Here is a 17,243-nt window from a genome sequence, read left to right on the forward strand (position 1 = left end):
GGGGTTGGATTTTAAATCCAACACCTTCTTCCCCCTTAACGCAAGTCGTTTTTCCGACCTGCGTTGTAACGGTATGCGAAATAACAACACGGTCGTTGTAATGACCGCGTTGTTATGTCATGCATTTTTACGCTTATGAACTAAACGCTGTTTACCCCTTAAAACGTCTCTGCAGCCAGCATGCATGGTCAGGCAGGCTCTGTCCAGTATTCCTCAGACATGGAGTACTCAGTTCGAAATGTTACATTTCAAGCTCTTTTGTGTTACCTTCCCACTTATAAATGCTGTTTTTCATAAAAAGACAAAACACATAACCTAAAAAGTGAAGAAATCTAGGGACTGATTTATTGTAAAGATCATCACAAAATAACTACTTTTGAACTGCACATGAGTTCGTATAATGAAGAAGGGTAAATGACCCAAAAATATATGTTCTGTACACAGTTGCTGCTAAAAGTTTAAATTTCCATACTATAGCTCTCTTACATGGAAATGTTAATAAATACCTCTATATAAAAAGATTCGCATTTGTCTGGGCAAAAGTCATACTCTATGAATACGGCCCTTTTTTGTCTTGATATTGATTTGAGTAGAAAATCTTATTTCTGGAGGCTCTGCTCAATTTGCAAAAGAATCCACTGGTGAAATCACCTCCATATACTGTCCATTTGATTAAAGGAGTTACGAGGTGAATGACGTTACAATATGTCTCACAAACCAAACGACAGCTTCCAACAAAGTAGCACTCTAGAATGATTCTGGTTGGTGACTGTTAGTGATGCATGACTGGGTAATGAGAACTGTTTTTTCTATTCACTGGCTAGCACCTTTAAGCACTATTTCCGGTTCTACCCATCACTAATTCATGCCCCTTGTCTCTCATAGTACATTTTCTAAATCCCATCCAGATGAGTGCCATCTGGTTCCGCGGCATCAAGCGCTCCGTCCATGAGTTTAGGTTTGGTTGTGTCCATGCCAGCTAGGAGAGTCATGAAATCCACCACTGTGTCGATGTTTTGGTCAGCAGAGGCGGTGTCCTTCAAGGTACACAATACCGTCAAGCGGCTAAAAGACTTGAGTTCTGAAATATTGGCGCGGAGAAAAAGTAGGATGATATTCAGGTCGTTGACAGGACAGCCAAGCATTTGCTTACTGAGCAGGTCAAAGGCTGGTAGCATCTCATAGACCCACAAGAAGCGCTTGTCCCATGTACAAAGTCGAACCAAGTTGTAGATTATTACAGGCGCTAACAGGACATAGACGACGCCGGTGGCTATGCTGATTATCTGGAATATGGACAGTGAAACTAGCTTGCAATTGATTAGGTCCGGCACCTCTGTTTCATCCTTGAGTAGTCCAGTTTTTATGAAGCAGGCAAATTCATCTTGGTAAAAAATGGTCATATGGAAGTGTCCTAGGTAGAGACAGGTAACAACAGTGAAAAGCAGCAAAGAGAGGTTCCTCACAAAATAGCAAGCCACGAGATAGTGTGTGCGCTGTTTACAGGTCAGATATCTCTCCAGCAGAGGAAATTCAAAGTACCTTTCGCTGCGTGCCCTGAAAGAGAAAAATAAATAGTAGATGGATTAAGAATGCACATCAGCAGCTTACTTGGAGGAGTAATCTACCAGAATATCAAATAGAAAAAAATGATGGGTCCAAAATATTAAAAACCAAAATATTATGTAGGTAAGTAAATATGGTTTCACTACTCTTAATTCCACATATGGAGATACAACATTTAAAGGCGTTCTATTTTAAGATATATTCACTATAGTCATCCTCTAAAGTGATTTTCACCACAGGATTCTTGAACCTTGTAAATTCTGTAACAAATTATAAAAAATAAATTAGATAAGGTAACAATGCCGTGAAATGTGGTAAAACGTGTGTTACTGGCTGTCCCACTTGTTAATCCTCACAGTGTAACCCTACATCCTAGATTAACATTAAGCTGTATGTTTATTACTGAATCTGCATATTATTTTCAGATAGTTTACAGCAGAACCTCAAAGATTCCTGCCAGGATAAGTTTATTTATATTTTTTCTTCAAATTCTACTATCTACTATCGACAAATGTTTAAATGTACAAAAAATATAAGCATGTATGAAACATAACAGTTAGCTACAGTACGATCTTATATAACCATTTAAGGTTTCTGATGACAACGCAATGTGCCTGTAGTCAAATTGTGGGCACTGTTATAGGTTGGGGTTCTCGTAGAGTTTCCCTCATGATGCTTTTTGATCCCTAAGGATAGTCTTGCCATTAAAATCTCTTCTAGACCCCAAAATAGATGAGATCAAATTAAATTGGTTAAATTTAGAGGGCCTAATTCACAATGAAAGTAGGAAATCAGCACTCACAGATTTACACCAACATGCAAGTGTAGATTTAATACTTTCTAAAAGTCACAAACTTTCCCAGGAATAGAATTGGAAAACTGCACCACGTGCAAGTATCCATGCATAGACAAGAAGGATACTGTGACACTACCAGCGGGACCTCGTTTCATACTGTGCAGGTTTCTTTCCTTCAGAGACCGTCACACCGGGCAAATAGGGGGGCATATTTACAAGCCCCTATCTGCATCACAACGTCACTTTAAGTGACGTTGTGGTGGCGAAAGGTGCCTCGCATTATTCACAAGGCAGCGTTAAGGCACTTAACGTGGCTTAACACTGCCTTGTAACTAAGGCACTCTTTCACGCTAAGCTTAGCGTGAAAGGGGTAGGCAGTGGTTGTTGTGGTGGGCATTCCATCGCAACACCCGTTGATTTTGACGCTGCCTCCTATTTACAAGAGCTGTGTAAATAGGTGGCAGCACCACAATTAATACCATGGAAAACCTGGTCTTAAGTTGGCAAAACGAGGAGAAATGCTTTATTTCTCCTCGTTTTTGCTTTTTCCATGTGTGCTGCCTTGTGCATCACAGATGGAAAAAGCAAAATGCCTTGGATTGTTTATGTACAGGAAGGTCCCCCTTCCTGCACATAAAAAATCTTTTAAAAAAAAGACATTTTGTGACTTCCATGTGTGCTGCATTAAGCAACACACTTAGAAGTGTCAAATGCCATTTAAAGAATGTTTATGTACAGGAAGGGGGACCTTCCTGTACAAAAACAGTCTTTCCCCTGCACGCAGACACCCTTGCGCTTGGTGCAAGGGTACCTGCGTTGGTGCTCCACTGCTAAGTGTAGCGCCACGGCAGGGGGAAACGCAAGGCTGCACCCAGGGGTGTAACACAGGCCCCCGCAGCCCCTGCAGTGCGGGGGACCCCCAAGCTCCAGGGGGCCCCCTCAGCACAGCACTCTGGCTGCAGAGCTCCTGATTGAGCCCAGATTGGACCCCTTCTACGTGCCTTGCAGGGAGGCCCCCTCGAGTTTCATTATGCCAGTGGCTGCACCATATTCTTGTAAATATGGTGCAGCCTTGCATTTCTGAAGTGGCGGAGTGAGGCATTAAGCCATGAGGGCTGACACCTCACTCTGCCACTTCAGTTGTAAACATCCCCCAGGATTCCTTGGAAAATATACTTTTTAATTTCGGTGACGACAAACTTTTCATATAGAGGTCTTCACTTACTACATCGCCACCCAAATCTGGGGTGATCTGTGCCCATTCCCACCCTGAAAGGAGAGTTATGCCAGCCGTTAACTCAAGTAAAAATTCAACCCTTTCCAGAGTGGAAAGAGGAACGTTAGTAATTTGTGAATACTGACAAGCATCCTCTTTTGTGGGCATTCACAAACTAACAAGGATGACCACACGTTGGATCAACCACCTTATCACCACTTGTGGATTGATGGGTGTGTGGAATCTGTACGAGTGGAAGACACTTAAATGGATTAATGTCTGAGAGGAATTAATTTGTGAATTCCAGGCAGCTGTAGACATGCTAAATTCAAATGTAAAGTTACATATGTGACTGAATTTACCTTTGTCAATAGGGCACCCATGTTCTAAATAATAAAAGCACAGCACATGTAGTACCTTGTAACTACCTCGACATTACGTCTCTTTATCTGCTCCCATTTCTGTATGAGCCTTGGTATCAAAAATCAATTTTTCCAAAGTGTCAGCGCAAAATATATAGTGGTTTTGCAGATTGACATGAGATAATGACTTACTGTCACACTCTCAGATTTCTACATCCATGTGAAATTTCAAAACAGAATGCTCAGCCATATGTTCACTTATGCACTGCAGGTGACCAGGACCATTTACAAAGCAATAAAACGTTTCCGATTTTAAGTTTAATTCAACTTAAGCATCACTCCAAGACCATGGGATAGATTACTGTAAGACAATACATATTCTAAAATTAAAAACCACCCAAACTTACTTACTGGTATTTAAGAATTTGGTAAAAATACATTAACCTCATTTTGATAATATTTAAAAAATACATATTGGCTGCCATTTGATTTGCTTTCATAAATTTGCAGGACAGAAAAATCTATCACATTCATACCAACTTCTACAGTATCAAAACAAATTAATTGTGATATGAAATGCTTATATACTTACTTTTCAAACTCATCCCAGAATATATGTGGGTCTGGGCATGACTGCTGAATTTTCATGATATGCTGAACCAATCTAATGGATCGATTGTAGGATTTGTCCAATTCGTCAATAATAAAGAGAAGATCTGAGTTTAACGATGGAGCAGCAATATATCTCCAAATCAATGTAGGCAAGTACATTGCTACTGCGAGCACGAGTAGTGAGTATGGAAAAACCTGCACAAGTTTAGAAAAATCTTTTAGGGTACAGCATGAAGATATTGATCAGACAGTTAGAGAGTTTGTTTTTTAGGTGCAACATAATCAAAAGAATTCACAAAGGCATTTACAATGTTTACAAAGATCAATATCAAGTGTGGTTTGCAATATATCTAGAATTGCTCTATATCACTGTCACAAGAGTGCTCTAAACACCACAATGTTGAAAGTAAGATCACCTAGCTTCAAGTGGAACATCAATGATAGGTGAGCACTTATTGATCAAATTAGTTTAGTGGCCCAGGATTTCTCACACACTTCACGTCAAATAATCTGCAAGCAATAAAGTCTGTTACTGCAATGAGTTTTAATAGAGTGTAATGACCAAGTAGAATTGGATGAAGAATCGTCTATTAGTGAACAATGCCGACTGTAACAAATTTTCTTCTATGATTGGTGTGAAACAACATCTAATTATTTTCTGTCCTTTCTATTGAATATCATAGGTGTAGCTGAATCTGTGAACATCTAAATTAATAACAAGGACCAAAACACATGCACAGTCATACCATGGGCTTTTCCACCTCTGTATCCCCACTACCAAACCCTTAGGTTGCACGTCTTACATTGATGGAGATGTTTCTTGACATTTGCTGCTGTATATATATGGCTGATTAATTACAAAGCACAGAATTTAGGGAGTGTGACTCCTGCAGAATCAAATATGTGAGTGTTGGAAATGATCCTCTCTGAAGAGTCAGCCCCAGGCATTTTTGCCTTCACCCCTACTATTTTTGCTGAATTTCTTTTTGTTGCTCTTAGGACTCTGCATTTTATCACTGCTAGCCAGTGCTTGTACTTACTCTCTCTAAATGTAGGTCATTGGCTTACACCTGATTGCCATATTTAATTTACTTATAAGTCCCTAATAAAGTGGTATGCCATATACCCGCGGCCTGCAAATTAAATGCTACTAGTGGGCCAGCAGCACCCGTTGTGCCATCCACTTAAGAAGCACCTTAAAACGTGTCCCAAGCCTACTATTTCAGCCTGAATGTAGTTTTTAACTGCCAATTTGACTTGGCAATATAACCCCCTTGCCAAGCCTCAAACTCCAATTTATTGGATGTAAGTCACCCCAAAGGTAGGCCCTAGGAAGCCCATATGGCAGGGTGCATTGTAATAAAAAGTGGGACAAGCACTTTTAAGCTTTACATGTCCTAATAGTGGCAAACCCCTACATTCATTTTTCACTACTGTCCCATAGGAGCCTCCCTGTCCCATAAGAGAACATTGGGTTGCCCTATTACATTTAATACGTGCTAGCTTTTGATTGGGGGCAGGTGAGCATTTTGTGTTTGGTATCAATGACATTGTAATTAAAACCCCTTTTTAATGGTAAAATCGGATTTTATATTTCAATATCGAAAATGACACTTTTGGAAAGTTGGCATTTTCCTGTCCTTTGCAATTTGGTGCCTGCAGCCTGTCCTTGATCAGCGACTGCGTGTAGTTGGCAGCTGAACTTTGTGGATTCCTCTTAGAAATTCACACAATAGAGGGATTAGGTGTGCCTGAATGGGTCATCTGCTGGTAGGATTGGGGGAGCAGATCTGGGTACATCTCTGCTTGAATTGAATATACTGTGCTCTGCCTTCGCACAAAGGACTTGTCATCATCACATTGTCGCTGCAGCCAGCTTGGAGCCAGAGCTAGGTAATCAGGCAACTATACTCATTTGAAAGAAACACTTCTATACACTTCTCCTCCTTCAAAGAATGCATGAGTTATAAAAAAGGGAACCTCAGCTCCAACCTTCAGTTCACTTTCTGAACGTGGATAAGGTCTCTTAAGGGACTGCCTGCTGTTGTGGCCAGCTGTGTACTCCACAAGACTGCTTTGCAGCACCTGCAGGGACTGCCTTACTGCCTGGAGCCTGTCATGAACCCCAGAGGCCCATCCTGCTGCTTGAACCCTGCTTCATCACTTGAACCCAGGACTACCAGAGTGATTCCAAGGGGTAGTTTGCTAGCCTCCTGTACCGAGCTGCAGGGACATAAAAGGCTCCCACCATCTTGAACACGCACTTAGACCCATTCTGAGGGAGCCTTAAACCCCCCCCAAGTGGTGCCCCTCCAGTCTTGGACCCTTGGTGATAGTGCTAAAGGTGACCAGATAGTCAAAATCTCAAACTTGGAATGTACAAACATTTTGGCTAAAAACTGCTCTGAGAACCGAGGAAAGTCCATGACCAACCTGCTCTTCAATCCACCCAAGGTGCATTGCCAGTCGGCCTAACTTAGCTCCCACTACATTCTTCTCCACAGCGGCAAATCCTCTTCAGCGTTACCTTGGTGAATGGGTATCCAGCCTCCTGGAACTCTCGTCAGCAACAGCCTCCAGCTTCTTCCCAGTGAAGATATTTGACTTCCAAAAAGAGATTAAGTCTGAAAGTAGAAATCTTCACCGCGTTCTCATCCAGCAGCTCGCCAACGACAACACTCCCTGAACATTTTCTTCAAAATTTCTTTCAAGTCTGCAGGTAAGCGCCGACTGGTCCCAATCCATTTCTTGTATCCTACCCGCGCTCCATCACGGACGGAAATATTTCTGGACTTTGACCCAGTCTCGTACAACTAGATGTCCGCAGTTAGCGCTTTAAACTTTTAGGGGCTCGTTTTTACTAATCCATGTTATTTTAGTGTCAAATAGTTTATTAAAATGTTATCTTTTTTCTAAATTGGTGTGGGATTTTTCTGTGTTGTATTTTCACTTTATCACTATTTGTGTGCTGCATAACTACTTTACACATTGCCTTTAAGTTAAGCCTGTCTGCTTTTGTGCCAAGCTACCTGAGGGCTAGGTTCAGGTTAATTTAGAGACTTTTGTGGTTCACCCTGACAGGGATTGTGGCTGCTGCTTGACCAGGGTTAGCACCTCAGTTAACGAACAACCCAATTTCTCACAGTGATATCATAAAAAATGTATCCCTTGTCTAGGACACCTGCACTACATGTTAAATGGTTGCCATCCAAACTCCCAAAATAAATGAACCAGCAAACGGCATGGGGAGAAACTTTACCATCCTATTGCTTAAGAATCTCTCACCTTCTGACTCTAAAAGAAATGCATAGTATTTAGGTTGGCAGCTCTCCTCAGTATTTTTGAGGATATGAAATAGAGCCATGTCTTCTGTTTGGGGTCCTTCTCTATATGGAATTGTAAGTAACTCTTTGCCCCAATCTGCACAGTAGAATCTTAAGCCTAATCCCGATGAATTATTCACATAGACATTGTACTGGGATATCTAGAGTGCCCAGCATGGGCCTGAGTAGTATGTCACTCGGTGTAAGTGTATCCTAGCTGTGGGGAAGCGCAACTCAAGCTGTCTTGCATCAATATGAACTGCCCAAAAAGGTTCTAAAATGAACATCATAAACACAGATGTTTCTCACTTGACAAAGTGCCATCTATTTTATAACACCTTGAAATGGGCAACTCCTGCCCCATCTCAGAGACCTGACTACACTTCCAAGAGGAGGAGTGGGAAACATGATAAGTCATAAAGAACATAGATCTCTATCTTGTACAGCACCATCCTTGTAAATACTGAGTTTTCTCTCCTCTGAGGAGTAAGGTTTAGGTTATATCTGATCTAACATTCTTCTCCATCTTCCTGTTATTGCCTCTCAATCTGGCCACCATCTCTACACCATTCTTCAACCACCTCTGGCACTTTTCATCCTTTCACACACTCCCTGAATTCACTTGCAATCCCTACTAAAAACTTCACTATGCTCCTTTGCATCTGCTCATCACCAACACCACTGCTTTGTCCGAGGCCTTTATCTTGTCCCCTTCCTCCTAGATTGCCTATAGTATTTTTGCAGGAAAGTACACATTACCATTCCTGATGCTGAAATCTGCTTTGTTCTGTGGCATTCACCCATACACAAGGCAGGTATGTAAGGAAAATATCAATCTTGGTTCAGTATGTAGGTGACTAATCAGGAATGTCTAATGCTGCTACTATGAAGGAGGAGGAGGAATCACCGGTGAGTGAAGAAAGTAAAGTTTGCAGCTAAAGTACCATGTGCCCATCCATTGCATCCAGCCCCATCTCATGGTAAAACAATTTATTTTACACACTAAAATTAATATTGAGATATCCTTATCTCTCTTCGAGGTGAAATTACACTTTTGGGATCTCTCAGAAGAGAAGATCAATTTTCTTGGTGTCCAACTCCTCCAGTTGCGCTTTGATGCATAGTCATCAGGGTTGTTCCATGTGCTTTTTTGGCATTTTGTGCCAAGCATGATAATTACAAGAAGATAATCTTTAGCTGTAATTGGTATGCTTCATGGCTCAGTCATGAGTAAGAAGACAACTTACTGATGCCCGTTTAGAACCGAGGATGTACTAGTAAAAGTCAGGAACATCACAGGAGGAGGTGATACATTTTAGCTATCCAGCCCCACTATCAAACTTAATGTTCAGATCACTCCTGAGATGCCCAGTGCCCCAGAGAACTAAAGAAGAACAGAGAGATATACAAATGTCAGATAACAACAAATGAAAGGGCAATAGTAGAGAATACCAAGGCACACCAATCAGGTTCATCCTCAGCAAACATTTTACTTACTGGCTCAAGTCCCAATCCACCACAGTAGTACACCACAGGACCATAGGGGAGGCACTTAGAGACTCACATGGTGTCAGGTAGAGTCCAAACACCTGGGTATAGTGCAGGTCCAGTTGCCAATGGTCAGCTGGGCAGTAAAAGCCCTTTTGTAGCTTACTGTGTCCCTGTACGTTTAACATGAGGTCAGCTTTATGACCCTTTGAGTGTACTTCTTTGTCCTGGGTACAGCAGAGAGAGCAGGTCCATTCCTCCAGGGCTCTTTTCAGTTTGCAGGTTCTGCCCTCTTTTGATCTGGAAATGCCACATTTATGACTTGCACAGCTAGTGGGTAGGTATTACCCCTCTGAAGGTCCTAACCAAGGAGATAAAGGTTCTTCAGTCTAACCCTACCCCTTTTGGGCATTTTCAAAATGGGTTAAGTCGTCAGCCACACTAAACTTAGGCTTTGATGGCTGGGGTTTTGTGTGGGGAGTGTAGTACAGTAATACTTGTGTTCGTACACACACAGTGCCAAAATCCAGGTAGCCACCAGATTCAAGCTAGCCAGGCTGATGAGGGGTGATAACCTGAAACTGGTCCCGGGATGCTTGTTTCTGGTCCAGGGAGATCCTGGCCTGGCAGTTCAGTCTGGACTGGTCCCATCGGGAGGAGGGTCCATATTTGCATATGGATGGGTCTAAACTGGAATGGTGTGATGTGCAACAAAATTATGATTTAACCCAGATCTCTGACTGGGGGTGAATGTTTGATTTGTTCAGCATTCTGTCCATCATCTGTTCTTTTTGCAAATCCAGGTATAGGCAGGTCCCTGAACCCCCAACAAATTTAGCGACAGAAGCCTAGTAGAAAAAAGCTGTATTTGCGGCAACCGGACAGTAGATACACACCAATTGTTTTGGCATTCCTTTCCCTCCTATTAAGACTGCTCCAAATGTTATATAAAAACCCAGGAGAATTGTCAGATAGGCTTTGATGCTGTAATGTCAAAAAGAGGCTCACTGTGATACAGGCCTGCCTGATTGGGGAACAAAAGAGCGGCCTTGCCCAGGTGTCAACTAACATTTGCTTGTAATAGGGGAGACCTCTTTGAACTATGGCCCAAGTGTCATATGAAAAACCCCCGCAAACTATCAATCAGGACATAGTGATGTTAACAAGAGGCCCTCTGTGATGGGGCAGGTCTTGTTGGGGGGACAAAAGAAGGATGCAGGCCAGAGTGTTAGCCACATCTGCTTGTGACAGGGTAGGACTCTTTGAAGCTAATTGGCTACTTGGGCCCAGCCCTCATGCCGTCTTCCCAAGGGCACAAGGATACCTCTCCATATCCAAGGCATTTTGTCCCAGTCCTCAGAGCAAGTTCACCCCTCTTTCACACTTACTGAAATGCTAATTACTGGCTGTCTAGCAAGAAGGGAGAGCAAAATGCAAATTAAGTTTCCAGGGACATCGGGCAGGGCAAATGTAACTTTCTAAAAGTCCCATTTTTAAAATAAGTATCATAAATCCAACTTCACAAGTGAATTGGGCTTGTAACAAATATTTCAAAAAGTCCAAAAATTAAATCTGTAGCTGTTTCCTAGCCAGATATAACATTTATTACTCTTAATATTGCATTCCAATGCTTTCCTATGGAACAGTCAGCCCTGCTACAGTGAAAATAGTAGTTTGGGCATTTTCACTGCAAGGACATGTTTAACATTAACATTTTATGCGTCCTACTTTTAATTACCATGCAGCCTAGCTTGTGGGCTATACAGCCTCCTTAGGGGTGACTTATTAATATTTAAAAGGAAGGATGAGTTTGTCAAAAAGGGATTATTTTGACAGGCTTAATTTGTAGATTAAAATGGCACAGCCAGGCTACAGTTGTTGGCCTGGCCACATGCAATACAGTACGACTGCAGGAGATGGCATATGAGTTCTGCAGTCCACCGGTAGCATTTCATTTACATGCCCTGGGTACACTTGGTACTATATACTAGCGATTATAGACAAATTAAAAAAACTAATCGGGTGAAAACTAATTTTTGCCAGGTAAAAAGAGGAGCACAATCACTTTACCACTGGTTAGCAGGGGTACGGTGCACAGAGTTCTATATTAAGCAAAAAGAGGACATAGCAAAAAGGTGTGGAGTGATCCTCCAGAAAGGTAAACACATTTCCTACTCATGTCCCCAATAATTCTGCAGAGTCCTCCTTGGTGAGACTGTATATATGTACAGTTACCCATTGTCTTTCCTTGCAAAAATCAAAGAAATGTTGCAATGCAGGGTACAGGCCCATTAAATTTGGGTCTGTCCTGCAGGCTATTTTTCCGACTCTGGCCCTTTTCCAGTGGGCTGCAGAGTAGGGAACTCTTTTCGGAGCTTGGTGGCTTGCCATTACACAACTATTAAAACTCCCATTGCCCCAAGCTATGTGTTTTCCATTGCCACACAAAGTTTGTAACTGGCTTGAGTATTTTTGCCAGGACTGATTCTGGTTTCAAGTCCACACTTGCTTGCCATTATGAGTTGGGATGTAGAATTCACAAAATACATAACACCAAACTGCTAATAAGAATTTGAGCTTCTAAATTCTTGAAGGCAAATTATCTGCTCACCAAAGCATGCAATCCTGCAGACCAGCAGCCTAAGATTAACAATATACGTCCCTCACCAGGTTACATAGTGCAAAGTGATTAGCAAACACCCCGTCTGACAACTGTTTCACAGTGATAGGTGAAGTAGTTCACTGTGTTGCTTAGTTGAGCTTTTCATAATTTGAGCCACTAAATGCCATTAAAAACTAAATTGGATACTAGAATTAGCAGAGCTGCCAGGAGTTAAGGGTGATAGCTGACAGTAGCCTAGGCAGAGGCTCACCCAGAATATTGGGTAAGAATATCAGGGATCTTTAATAAAGAACCAATGAATCTGGGATACATTCCTTCCCTTACAAATACTTAGTGGGAGGGAACATCTGACAGGTGGGGAACAGAGCTATTTCTATCAGCACTGGATTCTGGGTATCCAGTAGTTTATGTCAGTCGAACATTTTGTTTTCAAGCTACTCATTCAAATGTTCCTCATCTTCTTCTTGTGTTCTGAGATATTATACTATTTAACAATGGCAGAGAATTTCTTTAGGGACTTTGTAAGTTATTGTACCTACATGCCTTTGGGCCTGTCATACTATCATTTCGAGATGACAGAGTGCCCTCAATTGAATGCATTTCATGACGGACACTCTGGTCAAGATACAGCTGTTCATTTCACAGTGAGCATATCAGTATTTTAAATGTCCAGTTCTTGGTGGGAGTCCAGCACTCTCAGTACACATTTCTTTCCATTGGTCTAAATTTAACATTAATTGGGTGCAGTGATTTGCTTGGATATGGCAGTTGGCTGTTGGCTCTAGTATGATATTTGTGTTATGAATTGCTTCCATAGGAAACCTCTATCATTTACACCAGATTCTTAATCTGGTAACTCACTTCTATGATGTAGCAACAGTTACTAACAAAACTCATTACCCTCTGTTGCTACATCATAAAGTCTATCCAAGCCTGGCTGCCAGGCTCTCTGGGAGCCTTTCAGCACAGCACTGCTGCTTGTCTGCTTTGACTATAAGCAAAAAACTCAGTTGCAGGAGAGGGAAGGAAGGCAGGGAAGGTGGTCGGGGTTGGTTAAGGGTGGCAGGTAAGGTATGTTTTTTCACATTTGGGTCGGGGAGGAGAGGCTATGTTATGTATGGCTCCTCCATTACTCCTCTGCCCTGCCCTAGCAATTATAGGCAAGTACAGATGAATTTTTGGGCCATAACTTTTTAATAAAATCGAGTTTTATGAAAGGAAAAAAAATACAAACAAAGAAAACGACGTTATGTTACAGTAGTCAAAGATCTATACAAATTAGTTCCAAAGCATATGACAGGTATAGTATCAGCAGGAAATAGTTACTGTCTATACCACTCCCCCAGGTCTTCATGTCACCCATTCCCCGAAGTGTTCTCACCTCAATCACTCCCACCCCTCTCTCTGGGCTCTCCAGGCAGACCATACCTTGTCCCATCTTTTGGGACAACCCCATATATTGTTTTTTCAGTGACCATACACCAATCCATGTCATTGCACCAACACTGTGGCTGTGATGTGTCCGGCACCCCCCACCCTTTGAGCAATGTTCCTCTTTTCAACTCCCAGGCCAAGGAAAAGCCATATTTGACTAAGTCAAGCAGGTGGTGTGTCGCCCCAAAACATTTAGTATACATTTGATTGTGTCTGGCACTTGGTACCCTGTAGTGTTCTACATTTCTATAATTGTGGACGAGTAGGGCGTTATTCGTGGGCAGTTCCAAATAATATGTATGAAAGTTCCCTCCTCCCCTCAACCTCCAAGGCAGGTCGCTCTTGGAGGTCTACCTATAGCGTGAAGTGTGGTATGGAAATAATACGATTTATGCACTATGTGCAGTTGGACTAGTAGGAAATCTTCCCACTCACCCTCCACAAACTTTCCGACCTCCGCATCCCGCTTCGTCCTAAGGGCCAACATGGGAACGTGGCAATGTTAATAATTTTCCTATATATCAGGGTGATGGCTTTCTTGGATAGTCGTTCTGCCAAGACACAGTCTTCTAATGGGGAGGATTCCTCAATTGACATGGGTGGGTATGTGTGAGGCAATGGGATGTTTAAGTTGGATATATTTATATTTTTTTGTGTAGCTGCTAGTTGGTATTTATCAGTCAATTCAATCAAGGTCAGAAGAGCATTTCTCTGCCGTATGTCGCCCAGGTTAGCTATCACTATCAATTTCCATTTTTCAAAACCCTGCAGTGCGCTCACCTCAGTCAATTGATCACTGGACCAGAGAGGGATCATCTCAGTCAGTCATCCCTTCCATTACAGATATGTGGTGGCCTCTCACCAGATTTGGTCGACCATTTTCATATGGATCGGTAATGTATGCATTAGATGAGCCCTGTAGAGTGTCCCTTCATAGCCCTCTGAACACCATGCTAGTCTATCCAGATGTGTCCCTGGATCCTCCCAAGGCGAAATGATCTAGTTATTAACTAACATCAGTTGTGCCACCCAATAGTATTCACAGATGTCCAGTAGTTCAATCCCCCCAATGTAACCCCCCTGGTAAGTTTCTGGAGTGCAATCCGGGGTGGGCTATTTCTCCAAAGTAAGAGCAGAAGGGTCGCTTTCGTCTTGAGAAAAGATTCTTTGGGTATCAAGTCTGGGATATTTTGTAATGCATAGATCATGGGTGGGAGGGTAATCCTTTTGAACATTGCCGCCTGTCCCAACAGGGAGAGAGGCAAGGTGCGCAGTGTTGCACTTCTCTTTCAAAATGTTCCAGAATTGGTTTGATAGGAGGTTTGATAGGAGACCGACTGGATTTTTGTGATATAAGTGCCTAAGTATTTGCATCCCTCCTCCACTTGGTGCATTGGAAATGCACCTAATAGAGCTGGCGGTCGCCCCGTGATGCGGGGCATGAGTGATTGTTGCCAATTATTTGTGTATCCTGTGTAGTTGCCAAAAATACGGAGTATCTGCATGAGTCTGCTGATGGTAGATGTTGGGTCTGTGACATAGAACAATATGTTGTCTTCATATAGAGATAATTGTTCCTCCCACAGCTCCCCAGGCCAATTTCTTGTTTTAAGTGGCCCCTTCTGATCCAAATCGTCAAAGGATCTAAGGCGAGGGTGAATATTAGTGGGGAGAGAGGGCAGCCCTGATGCGTTCCCAGATGCAGTGCGAAAGCTTGCAAAGTCACCACATTCACTCTCACTCGTGCCTCCGGGCCTTGGTAAAGAAGCCTAACCCAGCTTAATTAGATAGGGTCAAATCCAAAGTGTTCTAAGACTGCGTCCATGTATCTCCAATCAAGAGTGCCGAACTTCATGGAGGTGTCCATGGATAGGATACACTGATCAGGGACCCCCTCTGACTTTTTAATTATAGGTCTGTGAGAAAAGGGGGACAACAAACAACCAAAATCAATATCAAAACCTCCCACTAGACCTATATTTCTTTTATCAAGGCTAAAACCAACTCTATTGGGCTACCTACATGAGAGACACTCATGCCACACAACATATTCTACCCTCCCAAGATCACATACACTTGATGGTCACTCAAAAGACAGATGTATTACAGTCTTCGTGACTGTGTTGTGGGACGGATAATTCACAGACAGGTCAACGCACGTTTTGGTGGATATTGACAGTTTATAACCACCTTCTTCATGACCACCAATGTAACAAAATTAAGGCGAGTGGTCGGGGTATAACGTTAGGATGAAGAATTGGAGTTATTGACCACTAAAGGGTGGAATTTCCGAGTTAACGATGGCCGTCCGATATTGATTTGGGTGTCCATGGATAGGACCATCGTGGTGACACAGCTGTCCTGAGCACAGGCCATCACCCTAAATAGACGCTTTAGATTAAGTCTGGTGCTTCTATTGGGCATGAAGCTTGATTGATCCGGATGGATCCGAGTGGTTATGACCTAGGTTTAGTCAACAGTATTTTTGGCCAGAACTTTGGTTTCTACATTTAAAAGGGAGATGGGTCTATATGACCCACAACAATCTGAGGATTTGTTTTCCTTGTGGATCACCACAAATGTGGCTTGTCGCTGGTCCTGAGGTAATCATCTCAAAGTCCTAGCACCATTCCACAGATTTAGGAGATGTGCGGCCACTTTATTTGACAGTCCCTTTTATAACTCGATCGGCAAGCTGTTAGGACCCATTGCTTTTCCTGATACAACGGAACTGATGGCTTGTGCGATTTCACTAGGTGAGAAGTCACTATCTAGCATCTGCCTGTGTTCCTTTGATAGCCGGGGCGTGGCCACTTCAGTGAGGAATTTGTGACTTTAATGTTTTTGGAAGGTCCTCTTGTCTCGGTACAGTTCAGAGCAATAGTTTGCAAATTCTTCCGCTATATCTTCTGCCACGGTCTTGACGCCCCCCTTGGCCATCATCAATCTTGCCACCCTATTTCACCCTGATCTGTCTTTTCTAGCAGCGCCAGGAGCTTGCCAGCCTTATTTCCAACATCATATACTCTCCTCTGTCTCAGGATATGATTTTTACGTGCCATGTCTTCTGCTAAATCCCTGTATTCTTTTTCCTTCAGTTTAAGTCTGTGTGCCTACACATCTGAACACTCCCCCTGCATATCCTGTTTTAATATCGCATTTTCACCTTCAAGGCGATCCTTCTCGACCCTCATCTTCCCATCTGTCAGTGAGTAGGCCTGTCCTCTCAAAACAGTTTTATATGTTTCACAAATAGTAACCGGTGAGGATACTGATCCCAGATTTTCTGTAAAATACAGGTCTGTTGTCTGTCGCAACGATGCCATAGCTTTCTTATCCCTTTGTGCCAAGGGCTTATTATTTTTTGGCTAGAAGTCAACATGTATCAGACCCATGGCTTCCACAAATGAAGGCAGTGGGGATATGGATTCTGTCTGCTGGGTGACTGTAAGTCTGTCTTCCACCTCTGACATAATGGATATAGGTGCTATTTTTATTCCAACTAGTTCCTTCTTGGATGGAGCACATTGTGTGACTCTCCTCAGAAATTGACTGATCTTGCAACAGGCCAGGGTCACTGCCATGTCACGAAATGCACCCAATTTGCCTACAGGCTTGTGTACCCCCTGCCTAGTGCAGCATGTAGAGTTACATAAATCCTTGTTTAAATGTCAGTAACTGCTTGGGTAAAGTAATATATCCATGGAGCTGCAGTAGTGTAGCTTCAACTCCTGTTTCACTGCCCAGCTTCCTACAGAGTGAGTGCCACTGCACAGCCTCTAAGCTCTCCAGTATCCCTGCTTGTTACAGTTCTGCAGACAGT

At 42.6% G+C, this 17,243-nt stretch overlaps 1 protein-coding gene across 1 annotated transcript in view; it reads right to left on the reverse strand.

Moving 5' to 3' along the window:
- Positions 1 to 323: 323 nt before the first annotated feature.
- The window catches only part of PANX3 (pannexin 3), a 40,279-nt gene continuing 23,359 nt past the window's right edge, over positions 324 to 17,243 (reverse strand). Inside the window, exons 3-4 of the mRNA XM_085647262.1 lie at positions 4,533 to 4,747; positions 324 to 1,557 (exon numbers count right to left, since the gene is read on the reverse strand). Coding sequence (XP_085503388.1) covers positions 894 to 1,557; positions 4,533 to 4,747 — 879 coding nt within the window. The 3' untranslated portion in view covers positions 324 to 893. The remainder of the gene's footprint in view (positions 1,558 to 4,532; positions 4,748 to 17,243) is intronic.

The sequence above is a fragment of the Triturus cristatus genome, chromosome 3_2 (assembly GCF_964204655.1).
Source record: "Triturus cristatus chromosome 3_2, aTriCri1.1, whole genome shotgun sequence".
NCBI lineage: Eukaryota > Metazoa > Chordata > Amphibia > Caudata > Salamandridae > Triturus > Triturus cristatus.